The sequence below is a fragment of the Gopherus evgoodei genome, chromosome 10, assembly GCF_007399415.2.
Source record: "Gopherus evgoodei ecotype Sinaloan lineage chromosome 10, rGopEvg1_v1.p, whole genome shotgun sequence".
In the NCBI taxonomy this organism is placed as follows: Eukaryota; Metazoa; Chordata; order Testudines; family Testudinidae; genus Gopherus; species Gopherus evgoodei.
This window is the reverse complement of record NC_044331.1, coordinates 41,073,029-41,091,306: the sequence shown is the minus strand read 5'-3', so window position 1 is coordinate 41,091,306 and position 18,278 is coordinate 41,073,029. Positions and strand designations below refer to the sequence as shown.

Sequence of the window (18,278 nt, the reverse complement as noted above, 5' to 3'; positions counted from 1 at the left end):
TGTTTTTGTTTGTTAAACACGGGGCAGGATATGGTGGTGTCCTCTAATGGAGGAATTGGAAGGTAAAGGACCTTCTGCTAACTTGAGCTAAATCAGGCTTTCTAGCTCGGTAGTGGCCTGTGCAGTCTCTTTGCTCTTCCTCTGCCAGGCTTCTAGTCTCATTCCCCTGGCAGAGCTGGGATTATCCAGTGATTGTCCTCTGGGAGCTTCCCCATTTAGAGTGGCACAGCCCTTCAGCTCTAGGGGCTGTGTACACTTGGCTTAGGTATATGGCATCTCCAAGGGCAGGCTGGGAGAGGGCTAGCCCAAGGCAGTGGGGCAGGTCACCTTGAGGCTCAGGAAATGTTTCTTCCCTATTTGCTGCATCATGGTAATGCCTCCACTTCTGACTGCTCTCAGGATCCTGGGTGCACCCCCTTCTGTAGGGCTGATCCCACTAGGCTGGCACGGCAATGTCCTTCTGCTGGGGGACGGGGGGAGAAGAAGCTCTAGGACATAGGTCTTGATATTGGCCAAGGCTCCCAATCCCCTTAAGTAGCAGCTATCCACCAGTGGTAGTCATGGCTGTTCCAGAGCATCCCTCCTTGTGCTATGGACATGTGACTGAATTTCCCATGAGGACCAAACACTTTTGCATCCTAGTGATGTTTCTCCCATATGCTGGTGGCCTCTTCACTGGATCACATACCCCTGCTAGCAGGCTGGATGAAAGTAGATGGGCAGAATAGACATCTGGCCATCTTATTTCTATTTTCTTTTTACTCCCTCCTGGCCTCCTAGCTGTACTGGGCCAGTGACTGGGAGTGGGGTTGCAGTGCTGAGTCTGGCTCACTTAGTGAAGGGGAAAGCCACAAGTAGGCCCTGTGACTCAGCTGTGCCAAGGGCATGTCCCCATCTTGTACCAGCTGTCTGATCGAGTCGGAGTCAGGCTTGTCCTTCGGGTTTCTCTTCTGGGGGCAGGATTGTAGGCCCAGGTGAAATAGGGGTGGGTGGGTGTGTGGGCATACATTGCCATAAGGAGGGGGGACTTTGCATGAAGCAGGAATGCCACAGCAAGTGACCCATGGGTTCCATGTGCCAGGATCACTAGTATAATTACTGTGGTGTACCCTGCTGGGGTCTTCACAAATGCCAGATGGCTTGATAACCCCCAGCACCCTTGCTGGTGGCTTGAGCATCTCCTGACTGATCAGTGTTGCTCCTTTCGCAAAAGGGGTTGGCAAGCAATAGGGAGTCCTCCCTTTGTTTTCTCCATGTACTAGGGCTGGTTGTGTGGAGGAGGATTGGGATGTAGGTACTAGCTGCCTCTGGCCAGGCCCAGGCAGAGAGGCTGAAGCCATGTTCTGTGACAGTGCTGTGCCACCTTTCAGTCTCCCCTAGGGGATGCAGTTCTGCTGGATTGTGGATGAGATGTAAGGTTATGGTCCTGCATGGGTCTGGACACTAAAGACCTTATGGCAGGGCATGAGACCTGATGGTGTAGGTAGGTTCCCTCCCCCTCCACGTGCCCTATTTGGGGGACAGAATCAAATGTCCCATGACTTCCTTCCAGTTGAGTGTACTCTTGATTCCTTCCCTAATGCTAACCAGGGCTGCTGGGCATTGGTACTCTGCCTCCTTCCACCCAGAGTCTCCTATGTCCTTAGTTTAAGGTTTGAGTCAGTGGGAATTTGTAACTAACTTGATGTCATAGCTATATCTAAATAATCAATAGGGAAACCCCCTCCCCTCCCCCAGCTTCCTCATGAGTTGCAATATTAGACACTTCCCATACAGCTGGAACTCAGCAGGCCAACTTGAGAAGCTTTCTACCCCCAAACTCTGTAGCCCATGTATCTTGTAACAACCTGTGCACGTGCCCCCCCCATGCTAGTCTGTCTTGCTGCTATCAGATGTACTTGCCCTTTACAGTGACTCCATGAGTGATCTTTTCAGAGGAGTGCCTGGCAGTCAGCTGGTGGCTCCCTCTTCCTTCACAGGAAGTTTTCCTCCCCAGCTTCACTGGGAGAAGTGTGGTGTGAAAGGACCCTCTCACTCTAATGGTGTTGGAGAAGTGACACTTCTCCAAGCCCCCAGGTAAACTCCCCCAGGAAACTGTTGCCAGGGCTCATGGTATTCAGGTCTAAAAAGGCAGATTGTGCTTGGGGTCTTAGGGTATATCTATGCTACCCGCCAGATCGGGGGGTAGTGATCAATTGGGGATCAATTTTATTGCGTCTAGTGTAGACTCAATAAAATCGATCCCCGATTGCTCTGCTATCGACTCTAGAACTCCACTGCGGTGGGAAGCGGAAGCTGAGTCGACAGGGGAGCAGCAGTGGTCGACTCTCCGCCATCCTCACAGCCAGGTAAACCAACCTAAAATACGCCGACTTCAGCTACGTGATCTTGCGCTGACTCCTCCTGGTGTAGACCTAGCCTTAGACTCAAATCTGAGTGGTGTGACTGAGTACGCTGGTTAATGACTTGTCAGTGTGTTTAAGACAAGGGCTACGATGCCACAGGTTTGACAGGGCCCCTACTGTGGGCTCCTACTAAGATGGCTTCTAACAATTCTGGATGCCAAGCCATGCTCCTATTGTATTTGATAGGCTGGCATTGCCAGTACGTATGCTCTTGGGTTTGGGGGGCAGGGCAGCTAAGATTGTCCAAATTCAGACAACTTCTGCATCTTGGCTGAACTCCATATTGGCCCCATTCCTAAAGCCAAATCTTATGTGCTAAATGGGGGAAGAGGCTCTCTTAGGCTAAAGGGCCTAAAATGGGAATAGGAGTCGCCTGATTTATCCCTCAGTAACTTGAGCTCACTGTACAAGAGCCCTTGATGGTGCTGGGGTCTGGATTTCAGCATGTGGAGCAGCATGCAGCCATAATGGTAGACTTGAGCAGCAGGCATTCCTGAGGGACAGCGTCCAGGTATTGGTCTAGAGGCCACTCTTCCCCATGTGCTGGGTGGAACTGGCGCTCTGTGGTGCAAAGGGGCATTCAACTGTCTCTAGCCTCTCAGTGCAATGTGTTATCACAATAGCAGAATGGCTTTCTCTTCCAGATGCGCTGGTATCCTCCCTCCGAAGCTACCCAGCAAGGATGGAAGTCTCGTCAGTTTTGTTAGTTCTTCAGTAAGTATGTCTGCTTGGAAATGGGCCTGGGCCAGTGCTGTGGGGACAGTGCTGCTGTCTGTTTGGATCCTTGCATTCCTGACCTCCAGACTGCATGAAAACCTGGCCTGGCCTTGCTGTTCTGCCTTGAGTGGGACTTGTATATATCACTGTGGGGGTGTGGAGGGAAGAGCCTCTCATCCAGGTGGAGACTGGCAAGCATTCTCAATAGCCCACACATAGTCTCCTACAGCATCCTGCTTAGATGATGCAGGGACTAGAGTAGCAGAATTTCCTCTTCTGTCTTCCTCTAACTGCGTGAGTTCTGGGGCTCTCTTGTTCCCAACAGCTGGTGTGTAAATACTGACCCCAACCCAAGGACTGCATAGGAAACTGGCCAAATTAATGCTAAACATTGGCCTAGGTGTGTTGCATTAAGGGTCTGAATGTCAGATCTGCTCACTCAGATTGCAGCCGGCTTGGAGAATCCTTAAAGGTAATGAAGAGTAAGTGTGTAAAAAGGAAGATCCTGATAGTAAACTTTGAGTCTTGTCATGCCTGCTGCAAGTCCAGCATGACTGTTCTCCAGACCCACTCCTTAACATGAGTGCCTGGGTAACACTGACACTTGGACAGAGCTCCAGTGCTGCTAAATGTTACCACCTCAGCAGGAAGGAGGCAGCCCCTCACTTGCTGTGTCCTGTGATGAGGGTGAACACACTGCCCCAATCGCAATGGCCTGGTAAATGAATTACAGGGCACACTGAGCATTGCTCTTTTATGTTCCAGAGTCTCTTGGCTTGTTCCCTTCTTTGTCTCTCCATGGAGCGATGTGCCAGGGATGAAGCAATGGATCCATCAAAATCAGTTTGGTTTGTGGACACTCCGCAGTAATGTCACATTTCTCCTGGTACGGCATTGTGGGCTTCCCCATTAGACTGTGCATATATCCATACCCAGTTCAGTGGACTGCATTCTGCCTGTCCTCTCCTTCCCTTCCCCGCCTCCCCTCCTAACAGATTCCCAGACTGAGTTTCTCCTTCCTGTGCCACTGAAGCCTAGAGGGAGGGACTCAATCCTGGTGGTAACAGACGGGTTTGTCCCTACCAAGACACTGGTGCCAAATGAGGCCTAGCTGTACAGAGCAATACTCAGGCTGCCTTGCCCTCAACTTCATGCAGCTCTGCTGAAGGAAATGAAAGACAATCAGTTTTGCATGTTTTCTGGCATGAATTTAAAACACTTAACTTGTGTATGTGTGAGTGTGTACATTTGTTCTAGCGTTTGTGTTACTGTAGCAACAGGTCTTGGCCTAACTATTGATCCAGCAAGGTTTTTCATCTTGCTTCTGTGAAGACTTGGCTTTCAAAAATCCTATCCTTGTCTCACCCCTCCTGTCCGCCTCCCCCACCCTGCATTCTCCAGTCTGACCAGAAGATTTGAAAAATGTTTGTTTAGAGTACAATGCACTGGGTTTCTTTTCCTGTCCGGTCTCTTCTCTTGTTTTTAAAGTCAGGGTTCGTTTTTTCCTCAGACTTGGATATAGGACAGCTGTAAAATATCTTTTTCTCCCTCCTCTCCTCTCTTTCCCCCCCGCCCCGCACATCTTTCTGATTGGAGAGATTCCAGTGTTGCCAAATCAGCTATCCTTATGGGAATTCAGAACAAAAAGTACGAGTATTTTTGTACTATGTGTAATAAGGAAATATTTATGCATCAAAGAATTTGTGTGTTTTTTGTGTGCAATTATTGAAGAGAAACTGTAATCCGGTAAGATAAGTTAATGTTTAGTTAAGCTTGAAAGAGAAGTTTTTTCTGTAACAATGATTCCGTCAGGCGTAGTAAACAAACTGTGCAATTTTTGTTTTTTATTTTAGCATCTTATTGCTTGGTATTGAAGTGCTTAAGTATTATATAAAACCATGGCTGTTTTGCTTGTATTAAGACTTCTGAGAATAAGTTGCTAGAGAATTGCTGATCCTATGAGAATGTGAAACTGGATAATATATGAAATGCAAAAAATATACCCAGAGGCTGCTGTGACTCTTTTCTGTTGTCTGTGGTCTTTCTTCTTCTGAGCACCAGAACTCTCAAAGCACCTCAGCCTGAGAGGAGTCTTGCACCATCCATAGGAGGCAGGTCTGTCATGCCCATCGTAGGTAAGGAAAGGGAGGCACTAGGGTTGAGTGACCTTTCTAAGGTCACAGCAAGTCAGTAGCAGAACAGGCATTCTGGTAGAAACATACAAACTTTCTCTCTTGTGGCAGAAAGCACTTGGGTTGGTTTGCACACCCAAACGGGGAGCAGCTTGATTGTGGTTTTTCAGAGAAACAAATTTACCATCTCTAGAGTGACTTTCTCCCCCTGCAAGCTAGGAGCCTCCAGTGCAGGGCTGGCTCAGGCATGGGCTTGGGGTGGCACTCTGACTTTACTTATATATTTTTTGCTTGGGGTGGGGAAAAAAGCAGGAAGCTGGCCCTGGCCAAAGCCCTGCTGCTGGAGAGCCAGAGCATCATCCCCTGGAGCTGAAGGAGCCAGGGAGGGAGGGAAGCAGGGCCTGGGATGCAGGGAGGGAGGAGGGGGGGTGCTGCTGCTTTGAGTCTCCCCAGGGTAGCATGGCATTTCCCCACTCCAGTGGGCTGTGCAGGGTGCTGCTGGGCTAGGTAGGGGGTGCAGATCTTGGCTCACATGCTGATGGGGCAAGTGGCTGGGCAGCCGGAGCTTCCCCTAGCACCCCCCCTGCCCCAGACCCAGCCTGCTGCACACCTCCCCTGCCTTGACACTGTGCTGCTTGTCCCAGGCCCCCACAGTGGCAGGGCAGGGAGAGGTAGGGCCTAGCTCCAAGCAGGGAAACTGGGGATGCTGCCCTGCCAGGGGACCCCTCACAGCTCAGGCACCTGGGGGTTCAGTGTCCATCCTCTCATCTCTGCCTGCATGGGGCTGGGGAAGCAGCTGTCGAGCCCCTACACCTGTTCCTCTGCCTGAACCCTCTTTACTAGATCCCCATCCCTGTACTTTCCATGTGCATTTGGAGCACTAAAGATGAGGTTGCAAGGGACAGGGTGGGGATGAGACATCTACTAAAGTTAAATAAAAATAGGAGAAATCGTTTGATTTCCCCACTGCAAGTGTAAATGGGGATTGCTGTGGTGAACAAAGAGGTCACATTTGTGCAGGGGGGAGCCCAGGGCTGGGGTGGCAGGAGGTGTGGGTGGGGGAAGAGGGCCTAGGGCTGGGGGGGTAGCCAAACTTTTTTGCTTGGGGCAACAAAAAAACCTAGAGCTGGCCTTTTCTACTGTCACCAAGTGTCTCCTGGGTCTTGTGATGACATGCTGGGACTCCCTCTAGCAGAAATCCTCCAGCCTGCCCCTCCCAGTCAAATTCAGCATGTGCTGTACCAAGGCAAGGGCACTGAGTAGGCACCTTTCTACCCACTCTAGGAGACCCTGGCTGATGTCTGCAAAGGGTCATCATCTTGCTCAGTCAGTGACCTGCTGCTTCACTCAGTGTCAGAGCCTGCCTGGATGGCGATACTTCACCTCACCGCCTATATTGTCTTCACAGCCCTGCTATGTGTACAGCATAGCTTCTCCTAGGTCAGAGGGACTTCCTCGTTCCCAAGGCTCCTCTCCTCTCCTTCATCCCTTTTGTAGATGCTTCAGGCCCTGACCTGACCAGGTCTTGCATAGAAGCACTGGCTGAGACCTATCTCAGGATGACTCTAGGGGCTTTGGTCTGTGTATCCTGAAGCTTTCAAGTCTAGCTCACACCCCAGTCAGAGGCAAAAGGAGACATTTCCTTTGCTACTTGTACGTCAGGCTCTCTGCTCTTGGCATGGGTTGGATGAGGTCAAACACTTCCCCCAGCTGCTTGCTGTGTGAATCCGAAGATGTATATGTAACCCTTCTGCCTCTCTGAGTTGGCAGCAACAAGGGCCAGGTTCAGTATCCACGGGTTCCATTTCAGTAACACAATGCATAACTGACTTAAGCCCCCACCCAGTGACCTGGGACACCCACATACCACACCCCCCTGGGCACCTCTAGGAGGCAATACTTCCCCTCTCGCAAGCACGGAGTCTGAGTATAGCAAAATCTTTAATAAAGGAAGGAATCAATGCGGCATCCCATTGGAGAAACACCACAAACAGGGTTATAACACAAACCATAAACAAAAACCCACCTCCAAGTACGTTTGGCAATGTCCTTTTTTCCCTTAGGGTTTTAAGTCCAATCACCCCAAAGTCCAACAACCCAAAAGTCTCTGGTTAATGCCACCCCAGAGGTCGAGAGTTTATCTGTAGAGGTCCCTCCCCCCAGTCGGGGTAGAAAGGGGCACCTTATGTGGTCTGGGGCCAACTGCCCTGCCTCTCCGTGGGTCCTGCTTCCGCCTTCTCCACAAACTGCTCCGCTTTACCAGCTGCTCCACTCTGCTCCTCCAGCCGTCCTCACAAACAGCTTTGCTCCATGAGCTGTTCCAGTTCTCCCTGCAAACTGCTCGGCTCTGCTCGCTCTGTGGACCACTCCACCTATCCCACAGCTATTCCACTCTGCCAGCCGCTTCGCTCCACCAGCTGTCCCGTGATCCACTCCAGCCATCCCCACAAACTGCTTCACTCCGCCAGCTGCTCTGTTCTACCGTGTAGCTTTAGGCTCCCCCACTAGTTAGCACAGTACTCAGTGCTTTCAGCTCTTTAGTGAGTTCAACTCTTAGTGATCTCAGCTCTTAGTAGGGGAGCCCCAGTGCTAGTGCACCATTAGCCCAAAGTGAGTTCAGCTCAGTAACCTGTATCTAGATTCTTGAGGGAATAAAAAAAATCAACTCTGACATTCTACAGTGGAGAGAGGAGGGGGGGGAACTGGTGCTTCTGGCTCCACAAGGCAGCCACACCACCAGGCACAGACACCTGTCCCCAGCCTCTCTCAATTGACTGGGTTTTGGAACCCATGTCCCTTGTCTAGCAAGTACCACCCAACTGAGGTATTTGTCACAACACAGTCCCACAGCTCGGCAGCCTGGGATGGGGTAGGCGTGCTTATGCAAATACACTCTCTGAAATTCTTTCCACCAGATGTCAGGGTAGAGCTCATCCTGACTCTGCTTACATCTGCAATGTGGAGCCTACCCCTTTCCACCCCCCTTGAGTCATTCCTTTGGCTTCTATAAATCTGTCTTCCCCCCTGACCCTTACTGGCATTTCCCAGGGCTAGAGTAACAGCTGGCCCTAGATATGCTCTCCCCAGGACTAAAGGGCTTGGCTGTTTTGTCCTGGCCAGGTGCTGCTTCTGAAGTTTTCCTGGTTGTTGACATGCTCCTCCAAAGTGCATCATGCAAGCACTTTGCCTGCTGCTCAGCACAAGCTGCCCATGCCTCCTTCCCTTGCTCCACATGGCTCTGGTTTTAGCCTCTGCTGCTGGAGAGGAGCAGTCGTGGCCTGGCTGAAGTGCTGTCTGCCTGTAGCAGTCAGAGGCAGTTTTGTTACCCTGTTGGTCCCTGGCTAGTAGTGACAAGGGGTGTGTGTGTGAGAGAGGTAATACCTTTTTAGGGGACAACTTCTGCTTGTCACCACCTCTAAGTTAATCAGAAGCTCTCATCCATTTTGCTGCTCTCTGAGTGCCTCCTCACGAGGCGAGGCTGCTCTCCAGCCTTCTGCTGAGGATAGGAAGGGTTCTCCCTTGGCTGTCAATGTTTTGCTGTTTTTCCTGAGTAGGACGGGAAAGCAGAGATCTCCATAGAAGGAAAACATCCTCCACTGCTGCCTGTGGTCGTACTCCTCGTGAGTACTCATGCTGGAGCAAAGGAGTGTGAGCTGGTTGGCTCAGCTGCCAGGCCCTTGCTCTATGCCGTGGTAATGCAGAGCTCCAGAAGGCAAGGAAGGGAAGAGGACAAGAGGCTGCAGCCATAGCAAAGTCTGTACAAGGCAGCGTTAGTCTGGCAGCCCAGGGCATGTGCTGGACCCAGTCCCATGTTGTTAGCAGCTGCTCACTTCTCCCTTCACTTCAACCTTTGCTACTGGCCCAGCCATTGAACACTGACTCAGATGTGACCTACAGCTAGACTAACCTGAGATCTTAGCCAAAAGCAGAGCTGCTTGAGCAGAAGAGCCTGGCCCACCCTGGTTGCTCTGGGATTCCAGCAACTGAGTGCTGATGCTCTGATCAGCTGCCAAGAGGGGCTCGGCTGGAAGGCTTCCACTCCTATGTTGCTGTGCTCCTGACTTGGGGAGCAGAGTGTGCTGGGTGACTGGCTCTTTGCAGCAAGGCACCTGGCAGGCCCCTTCCATCTTCCAATATTTCCCATCCACCCCCTGTTTAAAGGGTTGCTGTGATTGCAGAAGCCAGCTGGGTGAGCGCTCTAGGAGCTAGCAAGGGTGAGGCCAGTGCTGCATGGTGGGCTTCCAGTCAACACCAGCTCTTGCTGTTAGGCTGGCAGAATGGGCAGCCCTCCCCCTCTGCCTGCACAGGCTCAGGGCCACTCTGGGGGCCAGTGGCACATCACGCCGAGCTCTGAACGGAGAGGTATGTTCCTATGAATAAATGATGAAAGAGCCAGGCAGGTGGAAGTGATCACTCCAGATCCCTTCAACTGGAGGAGAAAGAGGCCCTGCAGCTGATAGGGAGGGGGTGGGTGTGTGGGGGGTGGCCTTGCTCACCCCATGCTGCATGGACCTTCCAAGCCTAGCTGTGAGCCAATTCCCAGCTGCAAGATGGTTGCTCTGGGGTAGCTGTGTGCAGCTGGACCAGCTCCTTCCCTTGCTCCTGGAGCTGCTAGAATCCCATGCTAGGGTGGGCCTGTGGGGGAGAGGGGACCGCCAAGGTGCCCCATGGTGTCCCAGCAACAGTGGTGTGGGGCAAAAGGAGGCCTCCTGTTCTGCGAGTTAGCCACTGGTGGGGTGGTGTAGCTGGCTGGGGTTGGTCTCCCTTCCCCTTTGCTGTGGCACAGCTCAGTGGTGAGTGGAGTGGCAGGTGCTTAGCCCCAGCAGGGGCAGCACTTAGTGCCTGTGGGTATCTTCATTGCTAGAGCACAGGGGTAGCATCACCACTACTAGCACGAGCTGGGAGGGAGCATTTAATGGCTGGCCACAGGAGGGGAGGGGACTGGACCCTCCTGGCCTTTAGCTGGGCTAGCTCCTGCTGTGGGCCCATGCTGCCCTTCAGTGGCTCTAGGTGGCTCTGTGCAGGCTGCTGGCTGAGCTGTCCCTGTGCTGGCAACCTTGGTCCCCAGCAAGCCATGTGATGGCTCTGATCTCACAACCAGCTGTGCCCGCTGATGGCTCTGCTTCCTCCTGCAAAGGTTGTGGCTTCTTGGACTTGTTTTTTTTCTCTCTCTCTCTCTCTCCCTCCCAGAGCAGGGCCCAGCTCTCCAAGGGCAGAGCCAGGCAGCTTAATAAAGGCAACAAGCAGAACCAAGGAGTTTAAAAAGTCAGCTCTAAAAATAGCCCTTCTGGCCACGATGCCTGGGAATTGGCTCACGCTGAGGTCCGCTGGGCAGGAGAAACAGCTCCGAGCAGTATCAGAGGGGTAGCCGTGTTAGTCTGGATCTGTAAAAGCAGCAAAGAATCCTGTGGCACCTTATAGACTAACAGATGTTTTGGAGCATGAGCTTTCGTGGGTGAATACCCACTTTGTCAGATGCATGCAGTGGAAATTTCCAGGGGCAGGTATATATATGCAGGCAAGCTCCAAGCAGAGCAGCCTGAGCAAATGTCTCTGAGTGACCTCCCTCCCTCCCTGGCTCCCTGCTTGGCTGGGCCTTTAGAGCTGCTTCACCTTCTGCAATGGGCCGGAAGGTGGGGCTGGGGGCAGCTCCTTGCAGCTGAGATCAGCATACCCTGGGGACCCAGGGGCTAGGCCAAGCACGAGGCCAGGAGACCAAACCCCTCCACTCTGCTGTATCCTCCTGAAAGTGAGCAGCAGCAGGGATGTGGGCTGGGGCCTTGGCTGGCAGTGCTGGAGGAAGAGAGCTCTGGGGAGCCTGCAATGGGCCCCTTCCTTTCCCTTCCCTTCCAGGAGCGAAGTGGTTGATGCTAGTACCCCACCCACCAGGACCTTGCCCGCTGCATTGAGGGCCACACATCACTGATTCAACCTCCTTCCCTTGCCCTGGGAGGCTGTGCCCCCCCAACCTCTCCTAAGGTTGGCTCTGGGGCCCTTAGCCCTGCCCCTGGAATGGGCCGGTTTTGTCACTCGGCTGGGTTCTCAGGGCCTGCCCCAGAGCCTCCCCTGACACTCAAGAGCTCTTCCCTGCTCAAGTCTCTGGCTGGGTTTGTGATAAGCCTTTCTCCTCACCTCCTCTCCCCTCCGTCTGGCTGCCAGATCCAGCCACGTCTCAGCTTTGCTCACCTAAGTGGAAAGCCTCCCAGAGGAGAGCTGGGGGCCAGTGCTGCTGGGCTACGGGGCTTTAAATTATAGAGAAGATTTAAAAAAACCTTTAGCACATGCATTAACATGGCCTGGGCCATAAATAATTGACACCCAGTGCTAGTCAGCTTTTACACAGGGACCCAGCCCAGCCTGTGCTGCCGCCGAAGTAGGTCACGGCTGCTCCAAGCACTCCTCGGCTGTGGCTGTTGTAGAAATTGCGAGTGTGTATGTGTGCGCACGCTGACCTAACCTCACCCTGTGTGTGTGTGTCTGCGTGCGCTGACCCACCCCCACCCTGTGTGTGTGTGCGCTGACCAACCCCCTCCATGTGTGTGCACACGCTGACCTACCCCTTCCCTGTATGTGTGTGTGCAGGCACTGACCCACCCCCTCCCTGTGTGTGCACATGCTGACCCACCCCCACTCGGTGTGTGTGTGCACTGACCCATCCCTTCCATGTGTGTGCACACGCTGACCCAATACCACCCTGTGTGCGTGTGTGTGTGCCTACCTACCCTCTCCGTGTGTGCACACGCTGACCTGCCCCGCCCTGTATGTGCGCTGACCCTCCCTCTCCGTGTGTGTGTGTGCGCGTGCAGGCACTGACCTACCCCCTCCCTGTGTGTGCACACGCTGACCTACCCCTTCCCTGTGTGTGTGTGTGCAGGCACTGACCTACCACCTCCCTGTGTGCACACGCTGACCCACCCCCTGTGTGTGTGTGTGTGTGTGTGTGTGTGCTGACCCACCCCCTCCGTGTGTGTGCAGGCACTGACCCAGCCCCACCCTGTGTCTGTGTGCTCAGGCTGACCCAGCCCCTCCCAGGGCGTGTGTGTGCCTGTATGCCCCTCCTTCCCTGTGTGTGTGTGTGTGTGTGTGTGTGCGTGCATGTCCCTCCCTCCCTCTGTGTATGTGTGTGTGTGCGTGCATGCCTCTCCGTGTGTGTGTGTGCGCGTGTGCGTGCCCCTCCCTGTGTGTGAGTGTGTGTGCGTGCGTGTGCCCTTCCCTGTGTGTGAAGATCACAGGCTGCCCCTGCCTGGCCTTGTCTCTGTGTGGCTGGGCACTGACCCTCTCCCTTAGGGTGGGTACAGCAGTGACTGTGGCTGTGCAGTCCCTCCCCTCACCCCCCATGGGGTCTCTCCTGGGCAGGGGCCATTCTAGCACATCCCAGCAGCTCTGGCTCCTCCTGGCTCTCTTTCCCCTGCCCTGGTGGTGGTGCTGATTCCTGCCCTGAAGGGCTCTGGCTCAGTCTGCCCCACAGGAGCCTGTGAGACTCCCGCTGGGCAGCGGCAGGGGCTGCTCTCCAGCTGGGTGCTGGGGATGGTCAGTGAAATCTGGACTAGGTGGCACATCCCTGTCACTTTAACAGCCTCCTCCTCCTGTCCCTGGGCACAGCTGGCAGGGGAGCTCTGATGGGCACAGCTCTGAGAAGGTCAGCAGCAGTGCCAAGGGGAAATCCAGACTACTGTTCCTGAGGCTGTGAAGAATCTGCTGCCAAAGCAGGGGTCTTGGCAAGGAAACCTCCATGTGCCCAAAATTCACAAGCCAGGGCCGCAGAAATCACACAACTGGCTAAAATCACAAGCTTTTATAACTACAGGGAGCGTGAGGCTCTCGTCCATTGCCAGCTGGTTTCTGAGCTTTCAGGTCATGTTTTTCAAACCTTTCTCTGCAGCCACCAGGGCAAAGACTTCCTTTTTTTAACAGGAAAGCTGAGATTTTCCTGTCATCACTTGCCTCCAGGAGCTGGGGATTTAGGAAACACCTCAAATATTGCGAGAGTCACACTAAACTGGGGAACGCTGCCAGCCCTGGCAGTTGGTGTCTGTTTCTTGCCTTGTGTCCTACCTTTGCCCAGTGTGTTACAGACGAGGTGTATACGTGTGCACGTGTGTTTGTGATCAAGGGCCTGCTGCCTACTGCTGGGGGCAGGATGGGGGAAGAACCATGGGTGGGGCAGTACTACCTGCCAGGCCCCCCCAGAGCCACACTGGCACTACAGGCAGCTGAGTTATCCAAATGGCCTGGCATGCGCGCTGAGCGAAGGAGATGCCTGCACTGAGGGCTCATGGAGATGCAGCTACCGCCTGGCTGCCCACTCCTTTGCTGGGTGTACGCTCCAGGCGGGGCTCCCTGACCAGCAGCACCTCGTTCTTCTGCTGCTCTTGTGCTGGGCACCTTTCTGTGCCACGGTAGCGGCTTTGAGCTCGGAGGGGATTGGCTGGTGCCTTTGCCTGTGGGCCGCCCTAGGCCAGGCAGACAGGCACAGAACAGCTGATGCAGGAGGGACCTGGGGATGGGCATCGGGTGCCAGGGTGAGGGGCAGCAATTTGGGGGTGAAACAGCATCAGGCCCGGCTAGTACCGTGAACACCTCCCTCAAGACAAGCCCCAGCCTGCCCCATCCCAGCCCCACATCTGCTTTCTCTGTCCCGGCCCTGTGGCTGCCCAACTGCTGAGCGCCACCCTGACCCTACTGCTGGTCCACACCCTGCAGTGAGTGGCCCTACAGTGAGCACTAGGGGGACAGATGCACCCAGCTCACTTGACACCCCCCAACCCCTGCTTGCTCTGAACAGACTCCAGGGCCACACATAGACACCTGGCACCTCCTGGAGGACAAAGGGCAGCAGTAGCCTGGGCTGGGCAGGATGCAATGGGACAAGAAGCCTTTATGTTGGTTTGGGGCAGCTGGGAGAGGGAGCTGGGCTCACTCGCATTGGCCCTTGGCTGCAGGCTGTCATGGAGTCCCTGGGCAATGCTCTGGAACTGCTCCCCACAAAGCCAGTCAGGACTCAGGGGAGCCTCCTCTCCCTTGGAGCAGACTGTCTTCAGGGCAAGAAACTCACACAGCTTCACCCCATAAGTTTCTCCTTGGAGCATTCAGCATATGCCCCTCCGTGTGCTTCCCACAGCGAGTCAACCCAGGGCGGTGTCCTGGGTAAGCCAGAGGGTCCTGCACCCCCACTTTGCAGTCAGATGTGACTCTTAGTCAGCCAGTAAAACAGAGGTTTATTAGATGACAGGAACAAGGTCTAAAACAGAGCTTGTAGGTACAGAGAACAAGACCCCTCAGCCAGGTCCATTCTGGGGCCCAGTGAGCCAGACAACCCCGTCTGCCCTCACTTCCCATCCCCAGCCAGCTCCAGCTGCAACCCCCTCCAGCCCCTCCTTTCTGGCCTTTGTCTTTTTCCCGACCACGAGGTCACCTGATCTCTTTGTTCACCTTTAGCTATCCTCTTGCTGGGGGGAAGGTCCCCAGCCATTTGTTGCCAGGCTACAGAGTGTTGGCCATTTATTCACACTTGAGACTTAAGAAATGCATTGGGGAAACTGAGGCGCACACACAGTATTCAGAGGAAACATTAAGAACAGTCCCACTTCATCACATCTCTCCCTCCTTGGAGACTGAACTGAGCAAGGTCACTTTAGCCAGTGACCTGGGGAAGTTCAAACTCACCAACATTCCCATGGATGCCCCATCATCTCTCCCATTCCTTGGTGGGAATTACACCAGGCCCTCCCAGTTTCACACTCTCCCGTGGGTCTCTTGTGCTTGATGGTGCTTGCAGGCTGCATGTGGGAAGGTTTATGTGGCCTGTACCCTTTTGCCACCCCAATACACCTGGGGTTTAAACTTAGATTGGGTCTTATCCCAACGATCCAGTTTGGAGGGCTGCAATTCGGGCTCCCTTGGTTAAGAGCCTCCATCTTGACCTTCGCCACCCTCTGAACAGGTGTCTCTGTCTCCAGCAGCTCGGCATCAGCCCCTGGCATTTGACGCCACATTGGAGGACAGTGGTCAGTATACACAGTAAAGCGCCATCCACATAGATACAGCTGCAGCTTTCTAAGGGCCTGCACCATGGCTAGGCATTTCTTCTCTGAGGCCGCATAGTTCTGCTCTACGGGCAGCAGTTTCTTGCTCAGGTACTCGATGAGGTGTCTCCCCCCCTCAACATCGGCTTGCATCAGCACCGTGCCCAGCCCTGTGTCTGAGGCGTCAGTGAACACTGCAAAAGGCTTGGCAAAGTCTGGGTTTACCAGATTCACCGGCGCCCTGGATTAGAGTCTCCTTCAGTATACAGAGAGCCCTCTGGCACTGCTTGGTCCAGAGCATCTTGTCTGGATTACCCCTCTCACATAGCTCAGGGATGGGGGCAGCTAGGGGGCTAATGTGTATAAATCTCTGGTAACACCCCACCTTCCTGATAAAGGCCTGGACTTGTTTCTTGGTCTGGGGAATGGGCAAATCTCTGATCATCTCCACCTTGCCCTTTTCGACTTTTACCATCAGTCCTGCCTTCTTGAGGCAACCCAGCATCCTTTTCACCTGGGACACGTGTTCCTCCCAGGTATGACTAAAGACACATGTCATCGATGTAAGCTAGGGCCACGTTCTCCATCCCCCTCAGCTTGTCTAGAATCTCCCCAGGCCTAGGTGAGGCCTGTGGGCTGTTGAACGCCTGGATCACATCTAAAGCCAGCAGGTCCTTGACCTCTCTCTCCAGGTTCTGGGCTGTTTTCCCAGTGACTTTGAATGGGGAACACCTGATGGGGAGATTGGCTCCCACCTCAGGGAAGAGATCCCCCAGGGGGTCTTTCCCCTTCTCCTTCCAATCCTTCCTTTTCAGGTCCAGGGGTTCCCTCTTTCCTCCCATCCAGAAGCTCGAAAGGGAAGACCCCCATGGATTCCTGGGGCACCACCAGCTGCCTCCTGATTCCCCACAGTTCTACTTCCCCTTGGGGAGCCCATTCCTGGTACAGGAATCCCTTCTCCCACAGGACTTTGTCCCTGCAGCCTTCCCCAAGGGGGTTTGCAGCGTTGTGGCCAGCAAGTTCCCTTAGCTTTTCCAAGGAGGGATCCTTCCGCAGCTCAGTTTGGAATTCAGCTACTGGGGAAGGGAGTGGGACCTGCTCCCTCTCGCTGTCTGGGCCTGAGGTCACAGCCCCCCTGAGCTCGGTCCCTAGTAGCTTCCTCCCTGCTGTGTAATCACTTCCCAGCAACACATCTGGACCAGGCATGGAGCTCTCTGCTCTCCTTACAGCATCAGAGCCAGAGTGAGCCCCATCTCTGGTGTGCAGGGGGGCGGGGAGCATCTCTCCCTCCCACTCAGCCCCAGGGGTCTGGTTACAGGTGGGCAGGTATCCTGAGCCCTGCAGCCCCTCCCTCCTGCCAACCAGGTCATTTTTATTTTCACTGACTATTTCCATCTTAGCCAATTGGTTCCCTGGATTCAAATTCAAATCCTCGTTACAGGAGCAGGGCCTGGATCCTGTCCCAAAGAGACACAGTCACCCCCCAACAGGACCTCACAGCTGATATCCTGAAGAACCCCAACTACCAGCCAACCTGACCCCTCCTGGGTCTTCACAGAGATCCGGGCCTGTATGCAGGGCGAGGGCCTTTATCCCGGGGACCTTCACCCAGGTCACACAGCCCCTCAGCATCTGCAACTGCACCACCCGAGGTCTGACAACAGTTCTCTCTGTCCCAGGGTCTCGCCACCCCAGGCAGGTCGCCCCATTGACCACCACCTTCTGCTTCCACTGGGGGTCTGAGGGGCCTGAGCCCAGGAGACTCCACGCTGACATATAGGCCGGGGCCAGGAGTGGGAGCCTGTTCAGCACCCTACCCATCTGGCTGAAAGTGTCTATGGCCTTGGGACCCAGCAAGGGAACTAGATACTGGGGCTTTTCCACAGGGTCCCCCTGATTCAAATCGCCAGCTTGCTTGAAGACCGTGTGGTGGGCATCCACATCCCCTCCCTCCTTAACCAGGGGCAGCAATTTAGTGTCGAGGTTCCCTGCGGAACTGGCAGCCCAGGGTCGATCCCTACTCACTCCTGGGAAGCCCCCTATGCCTCTCCGCTTCACCATCGCCAGTCCGTGCTGCTGTTGCTTTTCCTGCAGCTTTTTCTCGGACTCTTGCTCTCTCTCACACTCCTCTCGCTCTCTCATACTCAGCTCCAGTCCCATCTGTGTCCAACCCCCCAATGGGGAACCCGATCGTGAAGACCCCCATCTGGTTGGGGACCAGACTCCTGGGGATGCCTGGCTGATGCTCCAGCTGCTTCCAGATCGTCTTGTAGTCCCATCTGGGTCAGGAATTTGCTCCGCAGAGCAGTCCTTGTCCTCCAGCGGCATGATTAACTGAGCCTTGGTGAACTTCCCAATGTGTAACCCTCTCTTTTTGCACAGGATTACAATGTCCTTCTTGAGGAGATGGTGATAGGCCATCACTTCACTGTTCCCAAGTTGCTTTGGACTCACAGGCCTGTGTGTTCTCAGCTCCGCCATGGTTTCTAGGAAGAACCCCTGGTGTGCCAGCCCTTCTTGAGGTCACCACCTCTTTGCCAGGGTTGAGCTTCAGATTCCTTGGCCTCTAGGACCGCTCGTTGCAATCCCTAGGGAAACCCTGTTCCTGCAAAAGTCCTTCTCTTTCCCAGGGTCAAGCTGCATGCTCCTCCACCCGAGACTGCTCTCTGCAGTCCTCGGGGGTCCCTGTTACTCCAACAGTCCTTCTAGCTGGTCACACACTCCCAGAGGTTAACTGCCCTCTGGAACCATCCCTCTCTGATCCTTCAGCATGCCTGGTCCTCATTATCTCACTTTTGTTTTACTGGTCCCCAGTCACTTACTGCAAGCAGGGCCGGCTCCAGGGTTTTGCCGCCCCAAGCAGCCAAAAAAAAAAAAAGAAAAAAGCCGCGATCTCGATCCGCAGCAATTCAGCGGGAGGTCCTTTGCTCCGAGCGGGAGTGAGGGACCCTGCGCCGAATTGCTGCCGAATACCTGAAAGTGCCGCCCCGCTCTGGAGT

General features: G+C 54.2%; 1 protein-coding gene and 1 long non-coding RNA gene across 3 annotated transcripts in view; one reads left to right on the top strand and one right to left on the bottom strand.

Annotated features, from left to right (window-relative positions):
* Nucleotides 1-5,146, top strand: part of RBPMS2 (RNA binding protein, mRNA processing factor 2) — a 52,657-nt gene extending 47,511 nt beyond the window's left edge. For both annotated transcript variants that reach the window (XR_004002297.1, XM_030577460.1), the window contains 2 exons: nucleotides 3,050-3,119; nucleotides 3,888-5,146. Coding sequence is in view for 1 of the 2 variants with exons in the window: in XM_030577460.1 (XP_030433320.1) it covers nucleotides 3,050-3,112 (63 nt within the window). In the remaining variant the exon portion in view is untranslated. The remainder of the gene's footprint in view (nucleotides 1-3,049; nucleotides 3,120-3,887) is intronic.
* A 5,144-nt stretch (nucleotides 5,147-10,290) lies between these two features.
* Nucleotides 10,291-16,813, bottom strand: LOC115658473. Its single transcript, XR_004002298.1, has 3 exons — nucleotides 16,479-16,813; nucleotides 11,493-11,496; nucleotides 10,291-10,302 (listed from the first exon to the last, which is right to left on the bottom strand). It is a non-coding gene; the product is annotated as an uncharacterized LOC115658473 (long non-coding RNA).
* Nucleotides 16,814-18,278: the final 1,465 nt, after the last annotated feature.